General features: G+C 41.4%; 1 protein-coding gene across 1 annotated transcript in view; it reads right to left on the reverse strand.

Moving 5' to 3' along the window:
- Positions 1-24,935, reverse strand: part of LOC113835255 (mucin-16-like) — a 153,608-nt gene extending 128,673 nt beyond the window's left edge. The window contains exons 1-6 of the mRNA XM_035444198.1: positions 24,818-24,935; positions 19,655-23,779; positions 16,925-19,411; positions 13,470-13,583; positions 1,859-12,428; positions 807-1,291 (exon numbers count right to left, since the gene is read on the reverse strand). Coding sequence (XP_035300089.1) covers positions 807-1,291; positions 1,859-12,428; positions 13,470-13,583; positions 16,925-19,411; positions 19,655-23,779; positions 24,818-24,935 — 17,899 coding nt within the window. The remainder of the gene's footprint in view (positions 1-806; positions 1,292-1,858; positions 12,429-13,469; positions 13,584-16,924; positions 19,412-19,654; positions 23,780-24,817) is intronic.
- Positions 24,936-26,955: the final 2,020 nt, after the last annotated feature.

Raw genomic sequence — 26,955 nt, forward strand, 5'->3', positions numbered from 1 at the left:
ACACATATAAAAAATTGTGCTTGCACATATGTGTACCTGCAACACCAAACAGAGCAGTGTTGTGGGTGGAGACAGGAGGATGTTAGATTGCTCACTTCAGTCTAGTTCTAAGTTCAGTGAAAGACCCTACCTAAATGGAATAAAGTGAAGAGTGATAAAGGAGAATACTTGATATTCTCTTGTCTCTGACTGAATATGCTCCCTCCCACATAAACTATTAAAAGCAAATGAATGTATGAATAAATTTAAAAAATCAATGAATAACAAGTTCCAAGGCTGAGGAAACATTGTGAAAGAGGGTACAGACAGAAAATAAGAGTCAAAGGAATCAGTAGTTTGTTAGGAAAATCTGTCTTCCAGGTATGCCATGGCTGTTGCAGTCTTGAACTCACAGCATCTGTGTGTATAATAGCTGTATAATGGATACAGCACATAGAAAGGAAGCACACAGTCACTAATAGTTGGAGAGAATATAGAATGGGGAATTTTTGCTTAATGAGCATAGAATTTCAGTTTGGGGTGAATAAAATTGTTTGGAGAGTTGTGGCTATGGATTAGTGACATAGCATTTGAAGTATGTGAGGTCCTAGATTCAATCCTCACAAAGCCAATAATGAACAGGAATCCAAAAATTGTCTGGAAACTGAAAGTGGTGGTTGCATGACAGTATACATTCAACAATACTGAATTTTATACCTAAACACACACAAAGAGGAAATATTTACATTATATATATATATAGTATATATATATATATATATATATACACATATTACTACTATTACAATAATAAAGCTTACTCTTACTTGGTCTTGAAGTCACATTCTCCGAAGACCGTGTGGACATTCTAGAGGTGGTCACAGGGGCAAAAGGACTTCCATGTAGTGTAGTTGTGGTCTTAGCCTCAGTGGGTCTTGAACTTGTGGTAGCTAAATGAGAAGTCTCACTTGTAGTTTCCAGGTCAATAAGCAGGCTTGTTGAGGACTCTGATGATATCAAGGTCATTACAGGGCTTGTGGAATCACTGACAAAATTGGAAAATCTAACTGTAGTGACAGATGCAGAAGTTTCTGTGGTCTGTAAAGTTGCATTGCTAAATTTGCTAGTTGTAGCAACACCAGGAAACCCAGGGACACTAGGAGACATAGTCAGAGTTGATTCTGTTGAAGGGATGGGAGCCCATAAACCTGTGGTACCTGCTGAAACAAGGGGAGGGGTTGTACTGGTTTCAGTCCCAGAGTGAATGGAGAGAGAGGCTGTTTCTTCAGAAGCACCAGATGAAAATGTTGTACCCAGGCCACTCCTGCTGTCCTCAGTCACAAATGAGTTCAAGAGAAATTTTGTCATTTCTGGTACACCAGGGGAGACAGTCTGAGTTGCACTAACATTTACCCTAGGTGTAATGGGCACTGAGGCTGTGGTCTCCAAAACAGAAAGAAAATCAGTTGAAGTAGGAAAGGTTCTGTTGGTATCTGCAAGGAGGAGGGTAATTAATGAGGCTGTGCTTTTTGGTTCACTAGCAGACAGAACTGTGGTTGGAAATGTACTGGTTGATGGCCCAGAGCTAGTGAACTGTGAGATCATTACACCTGGTGCCCCAGGAGAGACAGTCATTGGTGGCACAGATGAACTGTTGTCTATTTTGGGATGATTGACTATTGAGGGTATTATATCCAAACCACTATCAGAAAAACTGGAAGTTTGTTGGGTTAAGGCAGGTTGAGTGACCAAGGAGACTGTTGTTGATTCATGCACCCGTGTACTCAATGGAAGAAAAATCATACTATTGTCTGTTGTAGAACCAGCAACCAGAGGAGTGGTCATATATTGTACACCAGATGAAAGAGTCGTTGGAATGGCAGAAGTGCTCTCTGCCCTAGAAGCTGAGGGGGTAATGTCTGATTCACTATAAGAAAATGTGGGAGTTATCGTGGAAAGTGGTGTGTTGGGCTTGGAAGAAAGAGTGAGCCATGTTTCAGTTCTTTTTGGCTCAAAAAAAGTAGATAGAGTAGAAATGGTTGACATGGATTCATTTCCAGGATGGCTGACCCAGGAGGCCGTGGTCTCTGTTTGATTTGAAACAGCTAGAGTTACAGAAGCTGAATGTGTCTCTGGCTCAGAAGTAGTGGCCAGTGATGTCATCATTTCTGTTATACTTGGAGGGACAGGGCTTGTAGACATGGCTGAACTGGACTGTTCCTCAACATGGGACACTAAGGACATTGTGGTATGTGGTTCAGAAGGAAAAAAGGTGGGTGAGGCCATCAGGTCTGTAACACTAGGAGAGATGGATGTCCTTGGAATGCTTGAAGTGGCTTCTGTTACACGAGGAGTGACCCATGAGACTGGGGTCTCTCGCTGACTTGGAGAAATAGCCAGAATGGAAGACACTGAATCACTTTCCATATGAGAGCTAGTGACTAGTGATGGTCTTGTTTCTGTTACATGGGGAGAGACAGGTGTTGTAGACATGGTTGAACTTGGCTGCCCTGCAATGTGGGTGACCACAGAAATTGTGGTATGTGCTTCAGAGGAAATACTATTTGGTGAGATCATCATTTCTGGCACACCAGGGCTAGTGACTAGTGGTGATATTGTTTCTGTTACATGGGAAGAGACATCTAGGGAAGTTGTGGATAAAGTAGGCTGTCCCTCAGCATGGGTGACTAATGCGATGGTCTGTGCTTCAGAAGTAGTGTGGTTCATAGATGTTGAGGTCATCATACCAGGAGCACTAGGTGGTATGGCTGAAGTTACAGCTCCTGACGTGTCTTCTTTTCTAGGATGGGTGACCCATGGGGCTGTGGTCTCTGTTTGACTTGGGGAAACAGCAAAAGTAGAACTCACTGGATGATTTTCTATGCCATAACTAGTGACCAGTGATGGGATCATTTCTGTTATCCCTGAAGAGACAGGCCTTGCAGTCATGGCTGAACTAGGCTGTTCCTCAATGTCAGTGACCAACGAAACTGCAGTATGTAGTTCAGAAGGAATAGGAGTTGGTGCAGTCACCATTTCTTGCACACTAGGTGAGATGGTTGTTGAAATGAGATGTTCCCCAATGTCAGTGACCAATGAAATTGTGGTATGTGGTTCAGAAGGAATAAGAGTTGGTGAGGTAATCATATCTGGAACATTAGTTGAAATAGTTGTAGTTGGAGAACCTGAGGTGGTTTCTCTTTCAATATGTGTCACCCATGGGGTTGTGATCTCCTTTTCACCTGGGGAAACAAATAGAACTGGGGGAGTTTCATGTGTCTCTGTCCCAGAAGTAGTGACCTGTGATGTCATAATTTCTGTTATACTTGGAGAGACAGTCATGGTAGATAGGTCTAAATTGGTGTCACCCACAGCAGAGGTAACAAATGAGATTTTGGTCAGTGGTTCAGAAGGAATAAGAGTTGTTGTGGTCATCATTTCTGTGACAACAGTTGTAATAGTAGTATTTGGTACTCCTGACATGGTTTCTTTTTCAGGATGGGTGACCAATGCTACTGTGGTCTCAGGCTGACCTATGGAAACATCCAGAGTTGAAGTAATTGCATAACTTCCTGTGCTCAGGCTAGTGAGAAGTGATGGCTCCATTTCTGTTATACCTGAAGAGACAGACTGAGTTGACATGGATGAACTTGGGTGTCCACCAGCATTGGTGACCAATGATGTTATGGTCTGTGGTTCAGAAGGAGTGTGCTTCAGAGTTATTGAAGTCATCATGTCCAAAACACTGGGTAAGATGGTTGTAAATAGATCCCCTGAAGAACCTTCTTTTCCAGGATGGGAAACCAATGGGGCTATGGTCCCTGGATGATCCCTGGAAACTTCTAGAGTTGAATGGTTTTCTGCTACAGTGCTAGTGCCCAATGATAATACCATTTCTGTGTTACCTGGAGAGGCAAACAGAGTAGGCATGGCTGAATTGGGCTGTTCACCAATGTGGGTGACAAATGAAATTGTGGAATGTGGTTCAGAAGGTATAAGAGTTGTTGCATTAAAGAGGTTTGGAGCACTAGTTGAAATGGTGGTATTAAGAACACCTGCAGTTTCTTCCCTTTCAGCATGAGTTGTCCATGATACTGTAGTCTCTGTTTGACCTGGGGAAACACGTAGATCTGGAGTGGTTTCATGTGCTGCTGTTCCAGTAGAAGTGGCCTGTGATATCATCATTTCTGTTACTCCTGAAGAGACAGACAGAGTAGACATGGATGAACTGGGATGTCCACCATGATGGGTGACCAATGATGTTATGGTCTGTGGTTCAGAAGGAGTGGGGTTTAGACTTGTTGAGGTCATCATGTCTGGAACACTGGGTGAGATGGTTGTAGATAGATTCCCTGAAGCTCCTTCTTTTTCAGGATGGTTGATGGATGGTTCTGTGGTTTTTGGTTGATCTGGGTAAACACCCACAGTTGAAGTCACAGGATGGCTCTCTGTGCTTGAGATGGTAACCAATGATTGTGTCATTTCTGAGACACCTAGAGACACAGGCCTTGTAGACAAGGTTGAACTGGGCTGTCCCTCAATATGGGTGATCATTGAAATTGTGTTATGTGGTTGAGATGGAATAAGAGTTGTTGTGGCCATCATTTCTGTGACACCAGTTGTAATGGTAGTAGTTGGTACCCCTGAAGTGGCTTCTCTTTCAGGATGGGGGACCAATGCAGCTGTGGTCTTAGGCTGACCTATCGAAACATCCAGAGTTGAAGTAGTTGCATATCTTCCTGTGCCCAAGCTAGTGACAAGTGATGGTGTCATTTCTGTTACACCTGAAGAAACAACCTGAGTAGATATGGATGAACTTGGATGTCCACCAACATGGGTGATCAATGATATTGTGGTCTGTGGTTCAGAAGTAGTGCTGGTCAGACTTGTTGTGGTTATGTCTGGAACATTAGGTGATATAGTCGTAGATAGATCCACTGAAGAGCCTTCTTTTCCAGGATGGGTAACCAATGGGGCTATGGTCCCTTGATGATCTCTGGAAACTTCCAGAGTTGAATGATTTTCTGCATCATAGCTAGTTCCCAGTGATGACATCATTTCTGTTATACCTGGAGAGGCATCCAGAGTAGGCATAGATGAATTTAACTGTTCACCAGTGTGGGTGGCAAAAGAAATGGTGGAATGTGGTTCAGAAGTGATAAGAGTTGTGGCATTAAGGAGCTCTGGAACACTAGGTGAAATGGTGTTATTTAGAACACTTGCAGTTTCTTCCCTTTTAGAATGAGTTGTCAATGAGAATGTAGTCTCTGTTTGACCTGGGGAAACAAGTAGATCTGGACTGGTTTCATGTGCTGATGTTCCAGTTGTAGTGGTCTGTGATGTCATCATTTCTGTTACTCCTGAAGAGACAACCTGAATAGACATGGATGAACTGGGATGTCCACTATGATGGGTGACCAATGATGTTATGGTCTGTGGTTCAGAAGGAGTGCTGGTCAGACTCATTGTAGTTATATTTTCTGTAGAACTAGGTGGCATGACTGTAGTTACAATGTCTGAAGCAACTGCCTTTACAGAATGGGTGACCCATGAACCTGTGGTCTCTGGTTGATCTGTGGAAACTTCAAGTGTTATAGCTGTTGAAATGTTTTTTGTGCCAGAGATAGGGACCAGTGATGGTGTCACTTTTGTTATAACTGGAGAGATGGCCAGAATAGGGATGGTAGAGTTGGGCTGTTCACCAGTGTGGGTAACAAATGAAACTGTGGAATGTGGTTCAGAAGATATAAGAGTTTTGGAAGTAACAAGGTCTGGAACACTGACTGAAACTGTGGTATTTAGAACACCTGAATTGGTTTCTCTTTCTGCATGAGTTGTCCATGAGGCTGTAGACTCACTTTGCACTGGGGTAACAAATACAGCAGGGCTAGTTTTATGTTTCACTGTGCTAGAACTAGTGGCCCAAGTTGTCATCATTTTTGTTACACCTGAAGAGAAACCATGAGTAGACATAGACAGAGTGTGATGGCCACCATCATAGGTGACTAATGATGTTGTCTTTTCTTCAGAAACAGTTCGGTTCAGAGTTGTTGAAGTCATTATGTCTGGAACAGCAGGTGAGACAGTTGAACTTACAATCTCTGAAGTGCTTTTTGTTCCAGGATGAGTGACCCATGAACCTGTGGTCCCAGGTTGATCTGGGGAAAGAGTCACAGTTGTAGTCACTGAATGGTTTTCTGTGCTTGAGCTAGTGACAAAGGGTGATATAATTTCTGCTAATCCTAGAGAGACGGGCTTTGTAGACATGGCTGAACTGGGCTGTCCCTCAATATGAGTGACCAATGACACTGTGGTGTATGGTTCACCAGAAGCAAGACTTTGTGATGGTGATGTCATCATTTCTGGTATACTAGATGAGATGTTTGTAGATAGTATTCCTGAAATACCTTCTTTTTCAGGATGGTTGACCCCTGGAGCTGTGGTCCCTGGTTGATTTGGGGAAACACCCACATTTGAAGTCATGAAATTATTTTCTGGGCTTGGGCTAGTGACCAATGATTGTACCATTTCTGTTATACCTGGAGACACAGGCCATGTAGACATTGAATTTGGCTGTCCCTCAATGTGGGTGTCCAATGAAAGTGTATTATGTGGTTCAGAAGGAATAAGAGTTGTTGTTGTCATCATTTCTGTGACACCAGTTGTAATGGTAGTATTTGGTACCCCTGATGTGGCTTCCTTTTCAGGATGGGGGACCAATGGGGCTGTGGTCTCAGGTTGACCTATGGAAACATCCAGAGCTGAAGTGATTGCATATCTTCCTGTGCCCAAGCTAGTGAGAAGTGATGGTGTCATTTCTGTTACACCAGAAGAAACAACCTGAGTAGATATGAATGAACTTGGATGTCCACCAACATGGGTGACCAATGATGTTACGGTTTGTAGTTCAGAAGCAGTTTGGTTCAGACTTGTTGAGGTAATCATATCTGGAACATTAGATGATATAGTTGTAGATAGATCCATGGAAGAGCCTTCTTTTCCATGATGGGTATTCAATGGGGCTGTAGTCTCTGGATGATCTGTGGAAACAGTCATAGTGGAAATCATGGAATGGCTTTCTATGTCTGAGCTAGTGACCCATGATGGTATCATTTCTGTTATACCTGAAGAGACAGGCCTTGTAGACATGGCTGAACTGGGTTGTCCCCCAACATGGGTGTTCAGTGGCATTGTGGTGTGTGCTTCAGCAGAAATAAGCATTGGTGATGTCTTCATTTCTAGTACGCTAGAGGAGAAGGTTGTAGATGGAACTCTTGAAGTGTCTTTTTTTCCAGGATGAGTGACCAGTGCTGTGGTCCCTGCTTGACCTGGGGAAACAGACAGATCTGAAGTCACAGGATGGCTCTCTGTGCTTGAACTGGTGACCAGTGACTGTATCATTTCTGTTATACCTAGAGACACAGGCCTTATAGACAAGGTTGAACTGGGCTGTTCCTCAATGTGGGTGACCAACGAAACTGTGTTATATGATTCAGGAGGAATAAGAGTTGTTGCTGTCATCATTTCTGTGATACCAGTTGTAATGGTAGTATTTGGTACTCCTGACATGGTTTCTCTTTCAGGAGGAATGAACGATGAAGCTGTGGTCTCAGGCAGACCTATGGAAACATCCAGAGTTGAAGTGATTGCATAGCTTCCTGTGCCCAAGCTAGTGACAAGTGATGGTGTCATTTCTGTTACACCTGAAGAGACAGACTGGGAATTCATGGATGAACTTGGATGTCCACTACCAGGGGTGACCAATGATGTTATAGTCTGTGTTTCAGAAACAGTGTGATTCAGAGTTGTTGAAGTCGTGTCTGAAACACTAGGTGATGTGGCTCTAGACAAATCCCCTGAAGCACCTTCATTTCCAGCATGGGTGACCCATAGAGTTGTGGTTCCTGTTTGTTCTGTGGACACCTCCAGAGTTGTAGCTGCTAAATTGTTTTTTGTAGTAGACTTAGTGACCAGTGACAGAATCATTTCTTTTATACCTGGAGGGACAGCCATAGTAGGCATGGCTGAATTGAACTGTTCACCAATGTGAGTAGCAAATGAAACTGTGGAATGTGGTTCAGAAGAAATAAGAGTTGTGTCATTAAGGAGGTCTGGAACACTAGTTGAAATGGTGGTATTTAGAACACCTGCAATTTTTTCCCTTTCAGCATGAGCTGTCCATGAGTCTGTGTTGTCTGTTTGACCTGTGAAAACAAATACAGCTGGGCTGGTTTTATTTGTCTTTGTAGTACTGACATGGGATGTCATCACTTCTGTTACTCCTGATAAGACAGCCAGATTTGATATGGATAAACTGGGTTGTGCCTCAGCATGGGTAACCTCTGGTATTATGGTCTGTGTTTCAGAAGGAGTGCTGGCCAAGCTTGTTACAGTTATGTTCTCTGGAGCACTAGGTAGCTTAGTTGTAGTTATAATATCTGAAGCAATTGCCTTTACAGAATGGGTGGCCCATGAACCTGTGGTCTCTGGTTGATTGGTAGAGACTGCCAGAGTTGTAGCTGCCGAAATGTTTTTTGTGCCAGAGCTAGGGACCAGTGATGGTGTCACTTTCGTTATAACTGGAGAGATGGCCAGAATAGGGATGGTAGAGTTGGGCTGTTCACCAGTGTGAGTAACAAATGAAACTGTGGAATGTGGTTCAGAAGGTATAAGAGCTGTGGAAGTAACAAGGTCTGGAACACTGACTGAAACTGTGGTATTTAGAACACCTGAATTGGTTTCTCTTTCTGCATGAGTTGTCCATGAGGCTGTAGACTCACTTTGCACTGGGGTAACAAATACAGCAGGGCTAGTTTCATGTGTCACCGTGCTAGAACTACTGGACTGAGATGTCATTGTTTCTGTTACTCCTGAGGAGACAGCCTGGGTAGACAGGGATGAAATGGGATGTCTACCAGCATAGGTGATGAATGATGCTGTGGTCTGTGGTTCAGAAGGAATGTAGTTCATAGTTATTGAGGTCATTATGTCTGGAACATCAGGTGAGATAGTTGTACTTAGAATCTCTGAAGTGCCTTCTTTTCCAAGATGGGTAAGCCATGAATCTGTGGACCCAGATTGATCTGGGGAAACAGTCAGAGTTGAAGCCACTGAATGACTTTCTGTGCCTGAACTAGTGACAAGTGATGGTATCATTTCTGTTATACCTGGAGACACAGGCCTTGTGGACATGGCTGAACTAGGCGGTTTCTCAATATGGGTGACCAATGAAAGTGTGGTATGTGGTTTAGAAGGAATAAGATTTGTTGAAGTGATCATTTCTGGGGCATCAGTTGAAATGGTAGTAGTTAGAACCCCTGATGTGGCTGCTTTTCCAGGATGGGTGAGCAATAGGTCTGTGGTCTCTGGTTGACTTGGCGAAACATCCAATGTTGGAGACATTGGGTGCCTTTCTGTGGAATAGCTAGTGAGGAGTAATGGTATCATTTGTGTTATACTTTCAGAAATAGGCCTTGTAAACATGGATGAACTGGGCTCTTCCCCAATCTTGGTGACCAATGAAACTGCAGTATGTGGTTCAGAAGGAATAATAGTAGTTTTGGTCATCATCTCTGGCACACTAGATGAGATGGTTGTAGATAGTACCCTTGAAGTGCCTTCTGTTCTAGAATGGGTTACTCCCAGTGCTGTGGCCTCTGGTTGTATGGGGGACAAAGCTATAATTGTAGGCACTGCATGGCTTTCTGTGCCTGAGCTTTTGACATGTGATGTAATTTCTGTCATAACCTGAGTGACTGTCATGTTATTCATGTCCAAAGTGTGTTGTCTCCCAGCATGAATGTCCAATGATGTTGTGTTCTGTGGTTCAGAAAAAATGTGGTTCATAGATGTTGAGGTCATCATACCAGGAGCACTAGGTGGTATGGCTGAAGTTACAACTCCTGAAGTGTCTTCTTTTCTAGGATGGGTGACCCATGGGGCTGTGGTCTCTGTTTGACTTGGGGAAACAGCAAGAGTTGAAGCCACTGGATGGTTTTCTGTGCCATAACTAGTGACCAGTGATGGGATCATTTCTGTTATCCCTGAAGAGACAGGCCTTGCAGTCATGGCTGAACTAGGCTGTTCCTCAATGTCAGTGACCAATGAAACTGCAGTATATGGTTCAGAAGGAATAAGAATTGGTGCAGTCACCATTTCTAGCACACTAGGTGAGATGGTTGTAGATAGAACCCCTGAAGTACCTTCTCTTCCAGGATGGGTGGCCCATGGGACTGTGATCTCAGGTCGACCAGGGGAAACAGCCAGAGTTGTAGTCATTGCATAGCTTTCCGTGCCAAAACTAGTAAATAGTGGTGGTGTTATTTCTGTTATACCTGAAGAGGCATCCTGAGTAGACATGGATAAATCAAGCTGTCCCCCAGCGTGGGTGACCAATGATGTTATGGTCTGTGGTTCAGAAGGAGTGTGGCTTAGGATTGTTGGGGTCATCATGTCTGGAGCACTAAGTTTTGAATTTGTCATTAGAACCCTTGAAGTGACTTCTTTTTCAAGCTTGTTCATTGAAGATATTGTTGTCTCTGGTTGTCCTGGGGGAAAGGTTAGAGTTGAAGTTGCATGGCTTTCTGAACCTAAGTTAGTGACCAGTGATGTGGCCTCTTTTGTTGTACTTGGGAAGTCAGTCAGAGTAGACATGGCTGAACTGTCCTCTTCCCCAGCATCCATTACCAGTGAAATTGTGGTCTGTAGTTTAGGAGCTTGGCTCACAGATTTTGAGGCCAATATGTCTAGAACATTAGGTGAGATGGTTGTAGGTAGCGCCCTTGAAGTCACTTCTATTCCAGGATTCATGGTCCATGAGGTTGTGGTCTCTGGTTGACCTGGGGAAATAGTTTGATTTCTTGTACCTATATGTGTCTCAGAGCTAGTGAATAGTGGTCTCATGATTTCTGTTACACCTGGAGAGTCAGAAATAGTAGATGTTGGTGAACTAGTCTTTTCCCCAGAATGAGAGATAAGAGAAATTTTGGTATGTGCTTCAGAAGGTTGAAAACTCAGAATTGGTTTAGATGTTCTTACATCTTCTTCAGAACCCTGGCCTACTAATGTTATCATATTTAGAATACTAGTTGAGATAGCTATATTTGGAACAGATGGTATGTCTTCTTGTTCAATAGTGATAGTTTTTTTGGGTGTGGTATGAGATTCAATATGGGAAAAAGTTGGGCCTGTCCTGGGAACCCCGGGGCTGGTCTCTTCAGGATTGGTAACAAATGAGGCTGATGCACCTGCTTCACTTGGTAAGGTAGTAAGAATTGTCACAGAAGAACTATCTTCTGATGTTGCATAAAGGGTTACTTGTGATGTTGTTTTCTCTAGTTCTTGTGAATATCTTGTTATTGTTGGGGAGACTGTACTGGTGTATATCTCAGAACTAGGTACTAGTGAAGTCACTATCCCAAGTATACCAGAGGAAGCAGTCGTAGTTGGAAGGAATGAAGTTTCCTCTACCCCAGTATGAGTGATCATTGAGACTCCTGTCTCTGGTTTATCAGAAGAAAGAGTCAAAATTGGAATATCGGTGCTGGTGACTGTCCTAAAAGTAGTGACAGGTGAAGTCAGTACTTCTGATACATTAGGAGAGATATCATAAGTTGAAGAATCTGATTTGGCTTCTGTCTCAGAACTGGTGGCCACTGAGGGTATACTATCTGATATAGTATGGGAAACATCTGGAGTTGTCATGAGGACTTGTGTTGTTTTTGGCTCACCAGAGGAAAAATGCACAGTGGGAATGGCTGAGTGGACATCTGTCCCAGTCTTGGTGACCCCAGAGCCTGTTGTCTCTGTTTCACTCAGGGAATCGGTAAGAGTTGGAAATAACAAAATGGTGCTTTCTTCAGGCATGCTAATCAGAAAGGTCACCAAATCTGGTATAACAGGGGAAACGGCTGTTGCTGCTGTTGCTGTTGCTGCTGCTGCTGAAATGGCTGAACTGACTTCTCCTCTGGGAGTGGTGGCTGTGGATACCATGGAATCTGATTCATCTTGAGAAGCATTCTGAGTTATCCTGGCAATAGCTGAAGTAATCTCTAAAGGATGTGTGACCAATGAGACTGTATCAGACTCACCAGAGGATATGGGCAAAGGATAAACAACTTGGCTTGTCTCTGTCCTAAGACTGGGGCTCCATGGGGCTGTGCTCTCTGGTTCTTTACTGTAAGAAGGTGGTCTTGTACTGAGGACCATGGTGGTATTTTCTCCAGATCCTGTGGAAAATGATGCTGTGATCCCTAGGACATTGTGGGAAGCATCTGAGGCTGTGATAATCATCTTTGTTGTGTTTATGTTGCCTGTTTTCTCTGCTGTCTTGAAGTGAGTCAGGGGTTTTGAAGTTGTAGTAGAGATTTTGGTGGTTGAAGTGGCAATGGAAGAAGCCTTCAGAGCTGTGGTGGTGGTGTCATCTTCTGCTGACCCTTCTGTGGATAGCTCTGTAAGTTGAGACAGGCAACACAACTTGTAAAAATTCTTACACTTTCTAAATAGTTAATTCATATTTTTCCCCTACATGATGAAAGGGAGAGATGTATCTATCACAGTGCTGCTTTCCTGGGATGAGAGTTGCCCTAACTGACCATGGAAAAGGTATTATAAATTTTGCTGTATTGTTCATCCATTTCCCCATTGATGTTTTTTTATCTGGTGTGTGTGTGTGTGTGTGTGTGTGTGTGTGTGTGTGTGTGTGTGTGTGTGTGTGTGTGTGTGTAAGAGAGAAAGAGACAGAGAGAGACAGAGAGAGACAGAGACAGAGACAGAGACACAGAGATACAGAGACAGAGACAGAAAAGAAAGACAGAGAGACAAGCTTTCCTATCTCCCAGGCCAAACTTAAAGTCACTATATAGCTAAGGGTATCCTTAAACTTTTTATCTGACTGACTCCTACGTACTGAGATTATAGATATGCATTACCGAATTTACTTTATATTGTTCCAATGACCAAAACTCGGGGCTTTGTAAATTCTAGACAAGTACTCTACGAACTGAGCTACAACTCTACCCCTCCTGTATCCTTAGGGCTGCAACTCCTCCATAAATTTGTGATCCTACTTATCCAACCTAGTTCCCACTATGTTCTGTACCATTCAAGGTTAAGCTCTTCCCTCCTCCTGACCTATTGATTCCTCATCAAACCCCATCAATTCTGATAATTTTCATGGGAAAGATCATATCCCACCTTCACTGATAATTCATTATACTTCATTTGCTCCATATTTTCTTGCCACAATGTCTGAACTGAATTTTTCATCACCAGAATTTCTGGTTGTTAACAACAATTAGTGTTTGACTGTTTGACAAGTAGTAGGTGTTCAACTCAAAGTATGAGCGAATAAATGAATAAATGAAGATATGAAACAATGGTATATAAGAATGTACCTCCTTTTTGAGAGAGGTGACATGTGTCATTTGTTTGAAAGTTTGCGTTCCATAATGTGATAGTCCTAACCCTGAAGTGATCACAGTAGAACTTACCTTTAGGGCTATCAAATGATGTAGAAGCCAGAGGGCCCTTTCCCAGGCCTGCTGCATCTCCATGTGTAACTCCATCAGGCATCTCTGTGTAGGACTGTATGCCATCTTCTGTTTCTAAAGATGAGAGTTAGGTAGAAAATAGGTAAGTATCTCTTCCAGGAAGACTGAACTGTCTAAAGAGATCACTTCATTGAGTACATTTCAGTCTTTTTCTAGAGTCTATGACAGTGGCTTTGAGACACAGGATGAGTAGCTAGTCAGCTTCCTGTAAATGTATCAATTTGTCCATATGTCTATGTGCAGATCTGTACATGGCATAATGAATTGGTCTAGATAATAAAAGCCTGTAGTAAGATATAGAGAAAAATGCTGAAAGATCAGAGAAAAGGAGCAAGCACTGCCACATCTTACCTCCTTAACATCACAGCAGGCAAGAGAGCAAGTAAGTTCCTGTTACTCCCTGGTTATATACTGTTTCTGCCCAGCTAGCTCACTTCCTGTCTGTACAGACCTCCAGACCTCTGTGGTTAGCTAGTGGCAAGCTCCATTTTCTGACATTCAGACAGACTTTATTTGTACAATTAAGATATCACCACACAGATCCGATGGCCTTACCTTTCTTTTAGCTTTGCTTTCTACTCTCAATCTTTATTTTTCTTTTTCTCTTATTCCCTCTCTTCCTTCTCTCCCTCCCACTCTTCCCTCCCTCTCTCCTTCTTTCCTTCCTCCTTTCTTACTTTCTTTTGTAAAGGAGGATCTCATGAGGACCATACAGGCTTCAAACTTGATACACATCTGAGAATGACCTTGAATTTCTGCTCCTCCTGTATCCAAGTTCCTGAGTACTTGGAATACAAGTGTATGCCACCATGCCTACCTTATGCAATGCTGGAGTGGAACCAGTTGTGCATGGAAAGCAGCTCACTACCAAATAAATCGAATCCCACCTATTACTTGCTGTCTGACCTCTTTTTCTTCTATATTTACTTAAATATGTCCTTATCTTTTTATTTGATTTCTCTTCAGAGTATGAATGAACTACAAATACAAGAAGAACCAAAGTAAAGTATGGAGTTATAGAGCTGAAATCCAAACACTTAGTATGTTGAGGCAGAAGAATCATGAGTTTGAGGCCCACAGGAGATATATAAAGACAATGTATAAAGTAAATCAATGATTTCAAATATCTACCTTTCATATGAGTTGTTCCAACTATCTATGTAGGGATTCAAACACACTTCCTCTGGAGAATACCTAATAAACTAGTACTGTTGCTGGGGGACATTTTTAGACTTGTGTCACAAATGAAATCTGATAGAAAATTTAATTCTCTTACAATGATAATATCCTTAAAAGCTCTTCTAGTGTATTTAATGCTTTCTGTGTCCCTCCCACATCATCAGGTACTTTATTCCTTCAGTTTTCATGATCACATGTTTTTCCTTCTTACCTTCTGACTCTGGTCTAATTCTAGTAGCATGTTGAACTCAAAGGTAGAAACTCTACTTTTAGTCAGGTCTAGTGGTACCATAATGCCTATGATCTCTGCTGTATGGGAGGCTATGGCAGGATTGTTTCAAATTCAAGTTCAGCATAATTGACAGACTAAGTTCCAGGCTAGCCAGGGCCTCCCTATGTATATATATATATATATATATATATATATATATATATATATATGCTCTACATATGCTGTTATGCTGTTTAGGGATAAAGCATATGTGTCAGTTCGTATGGAATAACCTCCCAAAACAAACCAAAGCAGTATCTCTCCCTTTTATCTCCATGTAACTTTGGCTGAAGTCTACTCCTCTATGATTCACTTTATTGCAGCTTAGCTTCTCTGTAGTATTTGACAAAGCTTACAATTTCTCTCTAAAATCTTGTCTTCGTATGACTACTGTAATGCCAGAATCTCTTGTATTGTCTGCTAGCTTTTTGACTGCCCCTATTTAAATTAATGACTAAAAGCATAAATTCCTACTCCTGGTTGGTCTGACTTATTTTTTTGTTTGGGGGTGTGCTGTGATTCAAACATATGGCATTATGAATGCTAGGTGAATTGTTCTAGCACTAAGTTATACCCCTTCCTCTTTGATTTTTCAGACAGGGCCTCACTAACTCTGGTTCTCTTTGAAGACAGGATCTTTTGCCTCGGTTTTCTCACATTCTAGGGTGACAGACATGCACCAAGCACATATGAGTTAGTTATTAGCTTACTTCTGTCACTTATGTGCTTTTTGATAGTGAGAAAATTATATCAAATTTTCTATGTATCTCAACTTCATTACCCACAAAATAATATTACAATAAAGATGTAAAACATTTGTGAAACAATGTGAAATAATTGCTGTATATGCCTAATTGTCATTATCACCACTATTAATTATCATTAACAATCACACTAGAACATCTATTATATTGTAGAAATTACTCATAGGCTTGCTTGTTTTCTATGTTTTGCCTATATCTAGCTCAGTGTTTGGTGTTAGCAGCTCAACCAATGTTTGCTAAAGAACATTCTAGTATGAAGGTAGAGGGTATAGGCTATCTGTATTACACTTGCCTCACATGTGCAAGGTCCTAGGTCCCATGACTTGTAACTCACAAAACAGGATTCATACTTTTAAATAGTTGGATGATTTTTTGTTTGTTTTTTGAGACAGGGTTTCTCTGTGTAGCTTTGGAGCCTATCCTGGCACTCGCTCTGGAGACCAGGCCAGCCTCAAACTCACAGAGATCTGCCTGCCTCTGCCTCCCTAGTGCTGGGATTAAAGGCGTGCACCACCAATGCCTGGCAGTTGGATGAATTTGAAAATGTACAGTATATACAATAGAGTTTTACTCAGCAATAATTTCTAGGAACTAGATACAATCAAGTTAAACAATATTAGGCAGACAGAAAAATAAATATCATAGACTTTATCTTATGTGGAAACATATAAAATCCCTAAAAGCAGAAAACTGACTACAAATGATGTAGAAGGAATTTAGAAGATAGAGAAGAAAGTGAGAAGAGTTCATAGTAGGAAGTGGAATGATGAGAATGTTGTTTCAGTATGTATGAGCATGAATCTCACTAATTTGTATAATTTGTATGATTTAATAATTCTAACAGTAGTAATCATAAATAAATATGAATGCAATAATGAACTACTAACTTTCTTTCTACCTCTTAGGAAAGGGCTATTGCCTATGATCCTCCCCAGTCTGTGAATGGAAATGCAGGGACAGTTGTTTCTTACTTATCAACCTGGGTGAATGTGTAGGAACCTGAACAGCACCATCCCCCTTCCCAAGTCAGAATACTCAGCTCAGTCATTATGTTTCTCAAGAAGGGTGATAATGATGTCTTGATGGGATTAGTTCTAGGCTTCAAGGTTCAAACATAATCATGGAATCTTGCATGCTGCTATTCATTATAACAATACTGTTATTGTCCATTTGTAAATTACCTGAAGGAGTAATCCCATGGAGGACTGTGCTGGCTGTAAAGTCAGTGCTAGTGGAATCAGAAAAGGGCAGTGGTGTAGAAGTTGAAGAAGGCAGTTTTTCTGCAATAGTGGAAACCAAAACATCAACATGGCTTGACTGTATTATAGAATGAGGACTGCTCGAGGTCACAGCTGAGTTGCCTTTTGAAATGCTGGTTGTGGCAAATGAGGCCAATTCTTCTGTTGGAGAAAGGGTTGTTGTGTCAATAAAAGTGGTTTCATCTGAAGGTAGTATATTAGTTCTTGGAACACGAGTACTTTTTGGTGAAGGAATCATAAAATTGGATTCTGAGAAGGATGTTGCCATAGTAGACTCTGCAGTAGCTGAAGAAGGAAGTAAGATGGTGACTGTTTCTACTGGAATTTCAGTAAACTTTGAAGATGCAGTCTGCAATGGGCTTGATATGTTCATAGCAGCAGTGACAGTAGTCTCAGACTTTGGCAAAATGAGAGTAGACACAGGAGCTGAAGGTCTGTTTGTTTGTAGGGACATGCTAGTGTCTCTCAATCCAGAAGTCAAATGGGAAAATTGCTCAGAATCAGATCTAGTAGTCTCTAAATAGGCAGGCAATGAAGTGGACATAGAAGTCACCCAAATGTAGGAAGAAGTATCCCTGGAAGATTCAGGGAGTGTTGGTACAGAAGATCTTAGCTCATGTCCTGTACTGACAGTCTTCATGCTGGTTACTTTGTATTTTGAAGAAGAATTAAATTTTTCTGTATCAGTAGTAACTTCAGGTAAGCCCAATATTTCAAGTGAGTTGCTACTCAAATTTGGAGGCAAACTTGTTCCAGTTTCCAAGCTTCTGTTCAGCGTGTCTGTTGTCTTGGAGAACTCAGAGGTGGCAAATGACATCTCAGGTAAAGAAGTAGAGATTGAACTCTGTGGTGATAGAGAGGAAGCAGAAGAAGGTAAAGTCTTTGTTGGTGATATCAACAAAGAAGAGGCAGTCCCATCTGGTGAAACAGGATCAGATGATACAGTGTTTTGGAACTGGGGTCCAGGAGTGGTTATGTCCACACTAGTTATTTCAGTTTTGGTGAACATATGAGATGTTTGTGAGGTCCTGATGTCCTTTGAAGTGACTAATTCACTGTTTCTCCAGCTTGGAAACAATGTTGTAAGAGAAGCTAAGTTTGTGTCTTTTGTAGTTGTTTCCTTAGAAGAGAATGTAGAGGCCACTGAAGCAGGAGAGGAGAGACTTTGTCTTTCTGATGTGGAAGTAGCAGGAAAATGTGATGTTGTCTGATGCAGTTCTTCAGAATTCACAGAGGAGGTTGCTTCATGGGATGGGGAGTCAGTCCATGACAGTGACTCAGAACTGCTGGGAAGAAGCATCGAGTCTGGATGGAGAACAGTCTGAGTTACAGTTGAAAGGACCTGAGTACCAGCAGTAGTGCCTGAGGTATTCCAGAGAGTAGTGATTTTGGATGATTCTGTAGCATTAATTACTTGACTGATGTCAATGTTTGGGACAGAAAGTGTAGAGATATTGGGAGTATTTCCCATGGAGATGTCTGTTGTCTTTGTGAAGGATGCAGAGCTTGAAACAGATAGTCTATCAGTTGAGTTAGCTTCTGTTCTTGAAAGCCCAGTGGAGATCCTAGTGGGCACTGTGAAAAGATCAGAACTAGATTTTGTCATCAAGTTAATATCTTCAGGCATGGTGAATTCTTGTTTTACTGAAGTTAGGGGAAAAGCTTTCTGAGTTTCACTGTGTGCAGATTCAGATAAGAATGTCGGTGTGGAAAGTGTTACATCCCCATTGTTTTGTGAGGTCATAATTATAGTTGTTATTCTTGATAGGAATGAATTATCTAGGATAGTACCTTGAGAATGCACTCTGGGACTATTAGTTTCTACTCTGCTTGCTGGGGTTTTTGAGAAAATGTGACTTGTCTTTAGGTTTCTTATGTCATATGAAGGACTGGGAGTTGAAAGCCCTGTGGCATCTCCACCTCGGATTGAGATGCTCTCAGAAACTACATTTTTGTCTTTTCCAGTTGAGGTTGTGTCTTGAATAGAAGTTACAAGTGCAGACAGAAAATCAAGGGAAGAGACATTTTGTGCTTGTGATGTAGAGGTAACTGGTGAAGGTGTGGTTTTCTCAGTCACAATAGATGTTGAATCTGAAGAGGTGTGTTTTTCCTTGGGTAAAGAACTTACATGTGACTGTTCCGCAGAACTGTTGGGCTCAGATATCAATGCTAAATGTGGAGGTGTTTGATGTTCTGGTGAAGCAAATTCTGTCATAGTAATAGTGGTTGCAGTGTCTCTGGACAGTTTTTCATATAATAAAGACCCAGAATTACCTGCCTCAAAGATGGTGTTTAAGTCTTCTTTCATGCGTCTGGGAATGCTTCCAGTGGTGATGTCTTCTGATGCTGAGAAATAAGGAGGGTTTTTTGTGGAGATTCTGTCAGTTGCTGTGGATTCTGAAATGGAGAGGCCAGTAGTCATGCTTGGGGGCAACTGAGAAAAAACAGTATTGTGTGTTGTAGCAATGGTAGTCTCTTCAAGAATGATAGTTTGTGGAAGAGATTGGCTCAGGGAAGAAACTGTGTGAGTCATAATTCCAGAGGCATCAGAATATGTTGCCTGTGAAACAGAAACTGTAGTATCTGCCAATGGATGCTGGAACATTGTTGAAAATGCAGTTTTAGATGAAACTGATGCAGGAATGATAGAGGATTTGGATTTGGGTATGGGAGTGCTGGCTTCCATAATTGCTTCTGCTTTAAAAGAGGAAGCAGAGCTTGTCTGTGAGAATTTGGTGACCTGTGAAGTCTCTTGGCTTGAGTGTATACTACTGCTCCAATCTGGAAATGAAGTAGATAAATCATGTATACCCAACTCAGTTGTGATTGCCTCCCTAGAGGTAGTGAAGGCAGAAACCACAGAACTAGGAGATGGGGTGCTGTGTTCTACTGTTGATAAAACAGGGGAAGGTAAAGCAGGCCTATGAAGATATCCTGGAGAAATGGAAAGTTGGCTTTCTTTCCAAGCTGGAAAACTTGCAATTGATGGAACTTCATAACTTTGGCTTAGAAACGTAGATGTCTCTGTGACTAGCGGAGTTGGACTGAAACTAGTGAGATTGCCAGACACTGACAACATTGGTGATGCTTCTAAGGAGAGGACCATATTTGATGTTACTTTAGAATCCCCAATCTTGCTGATAGATAGTTCTTCTGATTCTGTAATGTTGGATCCATAGAGTCTGGTCGTTCCACTGGATGTATCATCTGGTGTAAATTGCTGAAGTGTTGGAAGTGTTGTGTTATCAGGAGACATCGATACTGTTCTGGATACAGGAAGAGAGGAACTGTAAGACATTTGAGAATGACTACTAGTGAAATCTGTGCTTGAGTATACTTCAGGTATATTAGCTTGTGTCAGTGTGGTCAGGGGGGTAAATGTCTGTGTCCCAATATTTTCATAATCTAATGATGCTGATTGTGTAGGTGAAGGAGTGGATACTTGTGTGGTGGGAAGGGTAGTGGGGAAAGCTGCTTTATTCTCAGATGACACTGAAGTAGGTATGATGGTGTATTTAAATTGGGGTCCAGAACTTCTGGCTTCCATTTTTGACCCTGGTGTGATTGAGGACAATTTATTCATCTGTGAGGTTTGGGAATAATGTCCAATGTTGGACCTAGGCTGAGAGATGCTGCTCCAGCTTGGAATGTAAGCAGTCACAGGATCTGAACTTGTGTGTGAAGCTGTTGGGAATAGATCCCTGGTAACTGGGAAAACAGAAGCAACAGACTCAGGAGAATGACTACTGTGTCTCTCTGTCAAGGAAGCATCAGGTGCCAGTGAAACTGACCCTGATGGTGTGGAATTTGCAGACATGGATCCTTTCCCAGGAGTAAGTGTCCATGAGGCTGAAGAGGGACTGTTGAAAGGAACCATGGGTTCTGAACCTGGAAATGTATGCATCCCACTGGAGTGGATGTCCTTGACTGAGATAGTACTGGATGTGTCTGGGTAAGTCAAAATATCTGATGTAACTGGAGAATGTCCCATGGGTATTGCCATCTCTTCTGTTTCTGCACTGATGGTAGAGGTAGGGAGACTGGTGGAGGTTCCAGTGGAAGTATCTTCTGATGTTGACTGATTAGGGGCTGACAGGGATGTGCTGTCAGCAGATGTGGTACTTGTCCTAGATTCAAAAATTGAAGGGATAGTAAGTAGTTCTCTATGTCTAGGACTGTGTTTTGTGGTTGAATTTATGTCTTCAGATGTACTGAAATCTGTCAGTGCTGTCCTTGAGGAAGAAACCGTGCCTGTCTCAATCTTTGTACTTTCAGATGAGATTGGCTGTGAGGGTGAATATCTGGTATGTTCCATGGTGGACAGAATGGTTGTGAAAGATTCCTTTTCAGGTAAGACTGATGTAGGTATGATGATGGGTTGGTTGTGGGTTGTGTAAGTCCCATCTTCCATACTGTTTTCTGGTGTGAGTGAGGAAACAGAGGTTGTCTGTGAGATTTTGGAGAGTTGGGTATTGTTGGAGCTTGGTATTGAAAGAGTCACAGATCCTGAGGTTGTAAGTAATCTGGTAGGGATTGGGTCCTTAGCAACTGTAAAGACAGAGGTGACAGAAGCAGGAGAACTGACACTATATTTGTCTCCATTGGCAGGAACTGAAGAATGTGAGGGTGCCTCAGGTATGGGTCTTGTTGAACTTGCAGACCTGGACTCCTTCCAAGTTGAATGAGTCCATGATGGGGATGGAGGACTGGCAGAATGGCCTATAGATTCTGAAAGTAGAAATGCCTGTGTCCCAGGGTGCTGGGTCTCTCTGTTTGAAGCAGTGGTTGATATGCTTTCAGAAGTCACCACATTTGATGTCATTACCAGATTTCCTCTGTGGGTGGCTACTGTCTCTTCTGACTCTGTGGTAGTTGTAGGTCTAGGGAACCTGGTGGAAGTTCCAGTAGAAGTGCCTTCTGATGTTGAATGATGAAACATTGAGATGGATGTGCTTTGCTCAAACACAGCTGCTGTCTGGGGCTCAAGAAGAGAAGAGATAGTGTGCACTTCGTTGTGGCCAGGATTCTTCTCTGTGATTGAATACACCTCTTCATATGTGCGGTGCTTTTCCTGTGCTTTGGTCAATGAGTTAGTTCTCTGTGTCAAAATATCATTTTCAGATGGGGATAACTGTGAAGTAGGAAGTGTGGTTCCTTCTAAGGAGGGTAGGATAGTGACTAAAAGCTCATTTTCAGATAAGACTGCTGTAGGTGTGTTGATATGTTTCTGTTGGTGAAGGGTACTGCTGTCTTCCACAATGGACTTTGTTGTAACTGAGGAAACAGAGGTGGTTTGTGAGATTTTGGAGATGAGTGCAGTATAGAAGTTTGTCTGAAAGCTCCGGCTCAAACTGTGATTAGAGGAACTCACAGGTCCTGAGATAGGAGAGAGGCCTTTTGAGATTGGATTCTTGGCAACTGTGGAAACAGAGGCATCAGAATTGGGAGAGTAACTTCTGTGACTCTCTGGCAAGGAAGCATCAGGGGCCCGTGAAACCACCACTGGTGTTGTTGTGGAATTTGCAGACAAGGATCCTTTCCCAGAAGTAAGTGTCCATGAGGCTGAAGCAGGACTATTGAAAGGAACCATGGATTCTGAACCTGGAAATGTATGCATCCCACTGGAGTGGATGTCCTTGACTGAGGTAGTACTGGATGTGTCTGGGTAAGTCAAAATATCTGATGTAACTGGAGAATGTCCCATGGGTATTGCCATCTCTTCTATTTCTGCACTGATGGTAGAGGTAGGGAGACTGGTGGAGATTCCAGTGGAAGTATCTTCTGATGTTGACTGATTAGGGGTTGACAAGGATGTGCTGTCAGCAGATGTGGTACTTGTCCTAGATTCAAAAAGATAAGGGATAGTGAACAGTTCACTATGGCTAGGACTGTGTTTTGTGGTTGAATTTATGTCTTCAGATGTACTGAAATCTGTCAATGCTGTCCTTGAGGAAGAAACCGTGCCTGTCTCAATCTTTGTACTTTCAGATGAGATTGGCTGTGAGGGTGAGTGTCTGGTATGTTCTATGGTGGACAGAATGGTTGTGAAAGATTCCTTTTCAGGTAAGACTGATGTAGGTATGATGATGGGTTGGTTGTGGGTTGTGTAAGTCCCATCTTCCATACTGTTTTCTGGTGTGAGTGAGGAAACAGAGGTTGTCTGTGAGATTTTGGAGAGTTGGGCATTGTTGGAGCTTGGTTTTGAAAGAGTCACAGATCCTGAGGTTGTAAGTAATCTGGTAGGGATTGGGTCCTTAGAAACTGTGAAGACAGAGGTGACAGAAACAGGAGATACAATGACAGAATTATTAAAGGACACTTTAGTAGGACTAGGATTATGTTCTGTGGTTGAAATCACTTCAGGCATGTGAGTTTCCACCATAGTAACAGTTGTGGATGTGTCTGACAGCAGAGTACTATTTAATTGAGCCACATTATGTGTGTCAATACTTGTAGAATTAGATGAATTCACTGAAATAGAAACAGTGCTTTTTCCAGTGGCTTCAGGGATCAAGGCAGATAATGTGATTTTAGGTACAACTGATTCAGATGATATATGGGGAGCAGAACTGGTGGCCTCCATGATGTTCACTGCTTTCTGTGAGTTTCTTGTGCCTTTCAGAGTGGACAAGTTTGAAGGAATGCTACTTCTCCAATATAAAGTTGAAGTGGTCACTGCTGTGCTTGTGTCCCAAATTCTTGTGCTTGTCTTCGGTGTTGCTCTGAGCACTGAAGCCATAGATCCAGTAGAACTATGTGGTTCTTGTAATGTTGATGCTATATAAGAAGGCAAGGTTGGTTTGGGTTTATTTGACACAGTAATCTCTTGATAAATAATAGATAAGTATAAAAGGGTGATCTAATAATACCCCCAGGAACAGCCTTGCATACATTCTTACATACCTATAAGGTGATTAGAATCACATTTTGATTGACATCTGCATTAATCATATCTTTTTACATTCATTTAGTGAGAGAAATTTTATTCTAAAATATATTTATGTTGTTCCAGGATAAAACATTTCTCACTTAGTATTCACATGTCTACACAAACATGTGTAAAAATAATCATTGCATAAATTATATTATTTCTCAGGTGAAATTATAGGAAATATAGCTTAAAAATAAAACCTAGGGTTTTATAAATATAAAAATGAGTCATATTAGGTCAAAATTGCAGGTAATAAATGACTATGCAATGTTCAGTCCTAAATCATACTCCCTGTCTCTAATGTCCAGGGAGCCTCCTAGAAAAGGAAGTAGAAATTCTATAAGAACCCAGGTCTGTAAAACAATGTCTTCTGGCTCTTCTCTTCTCTGTGGAGATGCTGAGCAGTCGACATGTAGGATGCCAGAGGAGTAACATGTCCCTGGACCTTTCTCCGGTAAGAGAAGACCCCATGGGAATACTTAGATTAATAGAAATGGGTTAATAATTAAAATAGAGCTAGCCAATAAGAAACCCTAGTCACCAGCCAACAATTTCATAATTAATATAGCGTCTGAATGAATCTTTGAGGCAGTGAAGGGCCGCAGGACCTGTCAGGCAAGAAAACTCATGTTACAAAATGGTGCCAGCAATATGCAGCATGAATTTCCACATAGAATGACAAAAGCTTAAAAGGGATTTTAGAAACAAAAGAACAGAGACAAGCATAGCTTCATGGTAGCAGCATTTTCTCAGGTAGGCTCTGTTTTGCTAAAGGGAAGCAGAGACTCATGTGGCTCCTTTAAGGGAGGTTTCCTGACTAAGCATAAACAGAAAAACCACAGGGATCTTTTAAGAGACCATGCTAAGAATTGAATGGTGTGTACAAGCAGCTGGCCATGGCAGTGAACACATCTCCAAGCTGGCAGCATGCTGCTTAATGACAGCATAGACCAAGGTGGTGAGCACAGCTCTCAGTGCTGGCAGTAAACTTATCCCTGCCATCTTCGAAAGACAGTGGCTAAAACAGCCACAGCTTAAATTTTAACAATGTTGTTTAGCAAATAAAAGACTTGTGGCCAGAAAAAGATAAACATATACAGTAAAGACAGATTCAAATGAATAAAAACCTCTAAAAGTTTACAGTGTGTTTAAAAATGTACATAGGCTTGGGAGAGAAAAGAAAAGGGGGAAAGAAATAGTGTAGCGGGGTGTGGTGGCACATGCCTTTAATCCCAGCACTTGGGAGGCAAAGGCAAGCAAATCTCTCTGATTTCAAGGTCAGTCTGGTATATGATGGAAAATACACAGAGTCTAGATACTGTATGCTATTGTGTTATCTTTGAATTGTTTGACTGCTAAGGAAATAGCAATAACTACTAAAAGAAATGCTGCTAGATTAATCCAATTTACATAATTTGAAAATGCTTTGACTTCTGAACTTAAGTATAAGGACATGTTACTTGGGAAAAGAGGTTCTTTTCTTGTTTCCACAGAAGATGAAAAGCTGTGGATTCCTTCTAGACTAATATGGTTTGATGAAGTAAGACCCTGAAGCAGTGGCCCAGGTGATAGAACATTCAAAACAGCTGAGACAATACAGCCTTACAGACTACAACAGCCAGGATTTGGACAGGTTTCTAGGTCTTCTTAGGATTCCCAAAACAGTGACTTCAAACAGCAGGAAGCAGTTTGGAGAGAATGATGCCCACATTCCCAAATGTTGTTTATAAATGTTTGTTTTCATTTAAATAAGGTTGGTTATAAGTAGTTAATGATCACAACCAAACTTTTTATATAAAAGGAGGAGGGAATATGATATAGAAATGAATACTTTGAATTGGTATGGATTTTGACTTATTGATATAAATTGAAGGTCAATTTTGTTATTTGTATATTTCTCCTCTTATTTAGTTAGTGTGTTAATACAGCTCATTTAAAAATGTAATATATAATTAAGTACAGATTACATATAGATAGTTACCTATAATAATCAAAACTTATATTAGTTAGGTTTTCTAGATATACAGAAATATATATGAGATGGATAGATATTCTTCAAACCTTTCAAAGACCTACAAAATATGGCATTTAAAATGGTTTAGGGTTTTCATTAGAGTGAGATACAACTGCCCCTGGCAACACCAATTATGTTTAGAAAGCAGATGGGCATCGAAGAAACTCTTTATGGAGTTTGCTTTCTGTATGGCAAGACAACCATTTCCACAAGAAACCACTCTTGCTTGACTGTTTGATAGACTGGACATGAAGAACACACAGGAAAGTGACTGCTGAATTTGCAAAACAAAACAGTCCTGAGGGGTTCCTGCTTCATGGAAGAGTCTGCCAGACATTTTGCAAGACACAGAAAAATGACTGACAAATTACCAATGCAGGCAGACAGTTTCAAATTTACTACTTCACTGAGAAGTCTGCCAGACACATTATGGCCTATGGGCTGAAGATGGATGCTCCAACATTACAGAGGAACTTTGGTAGACTGACCAGGTAGCAACATGTCTCTGTCAGTTCTAGAGTTTATATACTATACTTCTGTGGTCTTTGATGGAGTTAAAGGCAGATAGCTATAGTTATTTTTTTGTAGTTATGATAAAAGATAAGTTACATATAAGACTTTAGACTCACAAAGATAGGATAGATAATAGAATATTTTCTTTAAATTTTGCTAAATGTTAATGGACTGCATATTGTTAACTATAGTTCTTATTTGATATCTGCTTTGTTATATATAATTTTACTATGTTAAAGTTAAAACCCTTCTTTTTATTTAGACAGAAAAGAGGACATGATGAGGAATGTTTTCCTGTGTATATGTTTGTCTTATTTGTTGATGAATAAAACACTGATTGGCCAGGCAGGATGATAGGCAGGACTAGGAGACAAGGGAGATTCTTGGAAGTGTAGGCAGAGAATAGTTGTCATGTTATCCCAGGAAGTAATGTAGCTGGGCAGAAACTGTCACTAGCTAAGCATAGAGGTCTGGAGGTATGTACAGACAGGCAGG

This window comes from Cricetulus griseus, chromosome 4 (genome assembly GCF_003668045.3).
Source record: "Cricetulus griseus strain 17A/GY chromosome 4, alternate assembly CriGri-PICRH-1.0, whole genome shotgun sequence".
Lineage (NCBI taxonomy): Eukaryota > Metazoa > Chordata > Mammalia > Rodentia > Cricetidae > Cricetulus > Cricetulus griseus.